Raw genomic sequence first — 6,369 nt, forward strand, 5'->3', positions numbered from 1 at the left:
TTATTTTTATTTTAATATATAAATATTAATTTTATTATAAAATTAATTAGTAAGATCTATTCAAATATTTAAATTAAAATGATAAGATAATATATAAAAATTATTTAAGTTGATGTCTATCTTAGTAATTTTTTAACCAAAAATAATTTTGAGTAGTGTAATTCAAACAATATTTATTTTACTATAATTCATTTTGATATAAAGATTGCTAAACATAAATCACTTTAACACAAACTTATTTTTCATCAAAATAAAGTTTACAAAATCAATTTTATACAAACTCCCGTTTATACTGTCTAGAAAAATAGAAGAAATTAAAAACATGGTTTGCAGAAAGGTTCTTCATTTCTGTGTCACAATTCCATTTTCATGGTACAGTTCGTAGTCGTACTCCTAGCGCTGCTTCGGCTGCTTCCACTTCAATCTTCTTTCATTCATTCATTCACTCACTAGTCACACTATATATAACAACTCATCATTCGCTAACCCACATTCTCACCAAAAACACCATATCATTTCTCTGCTTTCTATTTATATTTATATTTATCCTCACGCTTTGCTCATTCATTGCCTCACCAACCATTACTTCATTTTCTTTGTTGTCTTAGCGTCATGTAACTTCCTCATCTTCTTCTTGTGACTCTGGTATGCTCCATTCTCCTTGCAAAACACACAAAGTTTTAAGTAATTTTGAATTTTTATTATTAAAGCACCCTTTTTCTATCCTCATTTTGTTCCAAAGTTACTCCAAAGTGTTAGTTCTGATCAACTGCGCCATCTTCCTCGTGTAAATGTGTAACCGCTCTGTTATCCTCAAATGCTTCTGAAATTATAACTAATGCATGTGGCAATGATGAGTTTCCGTTAGAAATTTATGTTCATTTAATTTGAGTTTAGTTTGGTGGGTGTGTCATGTAACTTGGATACAGGTTAGCGAAACTTTCCATCACCCTGGTAACTATTAGAAGAGTTGTGCAAAATCCGTGTCGTTTTGGTTCAATTACTAACTCATTTTGTTATTAAGATAATATGATCTATTCATTCTTCCTATTGTTCTATGAAATGTAAATTATCCAAGTTGGTTCATTTATTTATTTTCCTCAATCATGACAAATGGACATCCATTTCCCCTGCTTTCCTCTTTAGGAAGAGTATGGCATATAGGGTTCTGGTTTCTTAGCCTAAACTTTTGATTGAGTTTTTTTTTCCAAATGTACAACTTTGATCACAATTTTTGTTTCTCAAGTCCTTTGAAGTGATTCGTTATCTTAGAATCACATATTCTGTTTCATTTCATTGTACTATAACGGATAACTTAAGACCTTCATGGAAGAAACATTTGTTCCCTTTCGCGGGATCAAGAATGATCTCAAAGGAAGAATTCTCTGCTATAAGCAAGATTGGACCAGTGGATTCAAGGCAGGCATCAGGTATGTGATATTATGCAAATGGTGCAGATTCAAGCTTTGTCAAAGATTTAATTTTCATGTTTATGTTGTGTAGGATCCTTGCCCCAACTACATACATATTTTTTGCATCAGCTATTCCTGTTATCTCTTTTGGGGAGCAATTAGAGAGAAATACTGGTACAAAATTATTTTTCAGGTTCAGTCTCCGTTTTAATATTTTCATGATCCTTTTGTTTGGTTCGTATAAGTAATGCTTTATTGGTTATATGTTGTAGATGGAACTCTAACTGCAGTGCAGACCCTAACATCGACTGCGCTATGTGGCATTGTCCATGCAATCCTTGGAGGGCAACCTCTCCTCATACTAGGTGTAGCTGAGCCAACTGTTCTGATGTATACATTCCTATACGATTTTGCAAAGGATAGAAAAGATTTGGGGCAAAGGCTGTTCCTCGCTTGGGCTGGATGGTATTCTTTGATATCCTTTTAGTGATTACTTAGTATAGAGGGAATTTAATGCTGCCTTGAGAACTATTCTTTACTATCTTAATGATGTTTAGGGTATGTGTTTGGACTGCCTTATTGCTGTTTTTGTTGGCCATCCTTGGTGCATGCTCTATTATTAACAGATTCACACGCCTTGCTGGTGAACTATTCGGTCTGTTGATCGCAATGCTCTTCATGCAGCAGGCCATAAGGGTAAGTACCAGAGTAATATACAACTTGGTTAGTTAGTAGATAGGAATCCTACATAATCAAGCAAAATGATGCTCCAGTTGAATAAAAGGATTAAATAATATCTTTCCATCTTCAAGGGGCTAGTGGAGGAGTTTGGTGTACCACACCAAAGAGAAGGTATCAATCAGATTGCACACCAATCCTCTTGGCTGTTTGGGAATGGAATGTTCGCCTTGGTTTTGTCATTTGGCCTTCTGTTTACTGCATTAAGAAGTCGTAAAGCTAGATCGTGGCGTTATGGCACAGGTATTGAGCAAACTTCTGAATTCTGATGTAGGATTCAATGGGAAATTTAAAGCATTGCTAGTTAGATTGCAAGTTTGGTTAAGCTTAGACAAACTACTTTCATGTCCTTCTCTGTCTGTTAGTCTTCTAGTCAGCTCCAGTTTTGAATTCTTTCAAAATTGCTTTCCTTAATGCAATATGATGATTGGATTCTGTGGTAGTGGCTGATTAACATTATCTTATAGGTTGCTTGAGGGGATTTATAGCTGATTATGGAGTTCCTCTTATGGTTCTTATGTGGACTGCTGTGTCTTACATACCAGCCAATAATGTTCCAAGGGGAATCCCAAGGCGGCTTTTCAGTCCAAATCCATGGTCTCCTGGTGCATACTCAAATTGGACTGTAATCAAGGTATCTCTAATTACTTTGATGCATATATTTTTCTTATAGTTGACAACGGATAATATCATTTCAGAAAGAAAGAGTCTAATTCTAGCTTATGCTGGGTTTTACAGGATATGTTGAATGTGCCTCTTATTTATATAATTGGAGCATTTATACCAGCAACTATGATTGCTGTGCTTTACTACTTTGATCACAGTGTTGCATCCCAACTTGCTCAGCAGAAGGAATTTAATTTAAGAAGACCCTCTTCTTATCATTATGATCTTCTTCTCTTAGGCTTATTAGTAAGTAATTTATTTTGAATACTTGGAAACAATTTCCATACTGGAGAATAACAACATGTGACTTGTGCATAGACACGTTGCAAATAGTTTTGCTGTAGAATCTCATTCATATGATTGCACAAATTCCAGACCATATTGTGTGGACTTATTGGAATCCCTCCTTCCAATGGTGTTATTCCTCAATCTCCAATGCATACGAAAAGCTTAGCCACTCTAAAGCATCAGGTAATATAAACTATGCTTACAGTATTCCTGTTCGTCATTATTTTCCTTTACAAATGAACTAATTAAGCTTCATTGATATTTTGTTCTGTGTGGAATAGCTTTTGCGGAACAAACTTGTATCTAGCGTACGAAAAAGTATTCAGAAAAACCTGAACCTGAGTCAATTATACCGAAATATGCAAGAAGCATATGATCAAATGCAAACTCCATTATCCCACCAAATGCCACCTGCATTGGTAAACATAATGCAATTTCCTATTGATTTGAAATTTGTGACCTACCTTGCATTTATTCTTTATTTGTTTTCCATTTAGGGGCTAAAGGAGTTGAAGGAATCCACAATTCAACTAGCCTCAAGTCACGGATATATTGATGCCCCTGTAGATGAGGTTGTTTTTGATGTGGACAAAGATGTTGATGACCTTTTGCCTGTTGAAGTTAAAGAACAGCGACTAAGCAATCTGCTACAAGCAATGCTGGTTGTGGCATGTGTCGCAGCCATGCCTCTTTTGAAGAAGATACCAACTTCAGTGCTCTGGGGTTACTTTGCTTTCATGGCAATTGAAAGCTTACCAGGAAATCAGTTTTGGGAGAGAATATTGTACCTGTTCACTGCTCCAAGCCGAAGATATAAGTATGTCCATGCTCATAGCCTATTTTGTTATTTCATGTTATTTGGTTGAAAAAAATAACATTCTTTTTCTTTCGACTAGAGTTCTGGAGGAACAACATGCTGCCAGTATTGAGATTGTGCCATTCAAAACTGTCGTCAAGTTTACCTTGTTCCAGACAGCTTACTTGCTTCTCTGCTTTGGTCTAACCTGGATACCAATTGCCGGGGTCCTTTTCCCATTGTTAATCATGCTTCTCATCCCTATAAGGCAATATTTCCTTCCTAAGTTTTTTAAAGGAGCTCATCTTCAAGATTTGGATGCTGCAGCGTACGAGGATATGCCTGCTATTCCTTTCAACTTTTTGTTTGAAGTAAGTTGTGTGAAGCATTATCAACTTATAATAAATGCAGAATTTTGGGAATTCAACACTAAATGGTATGAATTGTGACAAAAATAATACCCTTCAAGTGAGAATACACAAAACCCTGCTCATGTTATTGTTATCCAATTTAAATATAACCATTTTCTGCATTTTAAAGGATTTTGTTGGGTGGATTATAAACTTAGTAGGCTCTGATCACAAAAATCTACCTAGTACTACATTACATGCATAGTCTTGTTTTCAGCTTGATGTTTATGTACTTGACAACAGGAGTCAAATATTGAGGCAACAAATTTCAACACTAATGGTGGGGAAATTCTTGATGGAATTATCACAAGGAGTCGTGGGGAAATTCGCATCACACAAAGCCCAAAAACATTAAGTTCAACTCCAACACCTTCTAGTGATATTATACCTGCTAATGGAAATACCTCAAAGCATACACAGCCCTCAAGTAACTGAATTGAGAGAGTAAAAAGCAGCATAGGATGAACCATGAAGCAGAGTAAATTGAAAGAAACTTCTTGTTCATGGCCTTTGATATGTAGGGGCGTTTAACTAATTTCGAGTTAAAAATATCATTATGAGCTTGATTCATGTAACAAAAGTATTGGATCTAAACCTGTCTTGGGTTTATTTTATGTAGTTTACGTTATTAAGATTCAATGAAGAGATTAGTAAACTCCTTTTTAGTCTTACAAAAATTTTTGTTACTATTAAAGCTTTGCATAATTGTATGGTTGGCTCTGAATCATAAACCTTGGTTCTACTAATTAGTTGCCAAATTTTCTGTGTATGATCTTGACTCCTGAAAAGGCCAAATTTAGATTAAGCGAACATTTAGTTGTTAATTTGCTCACCTTTTCCTTTATCCCTGTTTTCTGATAGAACAAGGCTGATATTGGGAATTTCACGCATATGCATTTATTTATTCTTTGAAGGTATCTTCATGAAAAAAATAGCGAAGTAAGGTGTGACAATGAAGGCATATAAAAGAGTAACAACACCATGATATGATATCACATATGAGACGTGCTTTTTATAGCTAGGCGTTTGCTTTTCCTTGTTGGAGAACAAATATGACTGAATGAGAATAAGTGGCAACTTTCAAGGTATGCCTTTTTACTCAATAAGCTCTATTTTGCTTTTCCAATGATGAGTCGAGGGTCGTGAGTGAGTTGTTACAGGAGCACCCATCTTTGTGTTATTTTGCTTTATTGTTGCTGGTGATGGCTGAATGGATGAGTTTTATTGACTTACATGACCGAAGGAATGTTCATGGCAAATTTACATTCTAGAAAGCCTAATTATATTCCATTGCATTTCAAAATAATTGTCTAATTGAATTGAAAAAATAACATACTAAACTCAGAAAACTTGAATATCTCTGTATGTCCCCTACTTCCTTTCGATGCCATTTGACTGTGAATATACCTGAATGATCATTTTGGTTGTGTACTTTGTATTCACACGTTTTCTTCGAGATAGAAAATAGAGAAGAATGTGTTACAACTTACAATCAAGTGGATGAGAAATATTCCATCGGTGGGGACCCATCTAGCTAGATAAGAAACATAATCTAGTGGAAATCATACACTAATTGCACTCTCATATATTACAACTTACAATTACAAGCAACGAAGCCAACACTAATATAGTATTTGAACCAAATTCTGTCGTTTTGCCCGTTTTAAAAGTATTTTTCTTTTCCAGTCTGTTTGAAAATTTTTAATGGTACAGGATTAAATTGAATTCTATTTAGAATTGAATTTTAGTTAGAATTAAATTGAGTTATACTATTTGAAATAAATTAATAAAACTATAAAATTAAATTAAATTTTAATGTTTAAAATATTTATCAGATAAATTAAAATGTTATAATAGACAACTTTATTCTTTATTAATATAACATTGTATTTAAATAATAAATATACTTATTTATTAAATTATATGAAATAATTAAAAAAATTATATCTTTCAACTAAAATTTACTCACCTCTTTTAGAAAAACAAAAATTAGATTAATCTAAAAATATTAAGTTAAAAAAATATTGTTATTAATTAAAAAAATTAAAAAGTTCTCCAT

At 33.8% G+C, this 6,369-nt stretch overlaps 1 protein-coding gene across 2 annotated transcripts; it reads left to right on the forward strand.

Moving 5' to 3' along the window:
• Positions 1–369: 369 nt before the first annotated feature.
• Positions 370–4,987, forward strand: LOC107620143 (putative boron transporter 2). 2 transcript variants are annotated; one of them, XM_088501604.1, is made up of 13 exons: positions 370–645; positions 1,321–1,430; positions 1,504–1,586; positions 1,685–1,877; positions 1,970–2,108; positions 2,225–2,393; positions 2,618–2,784; positions 2,889–3,062; positions 3,192–3,287; positions 3,386–3,523; positions 3,602–3,921; positions 4,001–4,271; positions 4,554–4,987. In XM_088501604.1, the coding sequence occupies exons 2-13, from the start codon at positions 1,327–1,329 to the stop codon at positions 4,743–4,745; spliced, it is 2,046 nt and encodes a 681-aa protein (XP_088357730.1). In that variant the 5' UTR covers positions 370–645; positions 1,321–1,326; the 3' UTR covers positions 4,746–4,987. The 2 variants fall into 2 exon arrangements, with proteins under 2 accessions (XP_088357730.1, XP_088357729.1); XM_088501603.1 differs by having other exon boundaries at positions 375–1,430.
• Positions 4,988–6,369: the final 1,382 nt, after the last annotated feature.

Source organism: Arachis ipaensis, chromosome B1, assembly GCF_059453495.1.
Source record: "Arachis ipaensis isolate K30076 ecotype BB chromosome B1, ASM5945349v1, whole genome shotgun sequence".
NCBI lineage: Eukaryota > Viridiplantae > Streptophyta > Magnoliopsida > Fabales > Fabaceae > Arachis > Arachis ipaensis.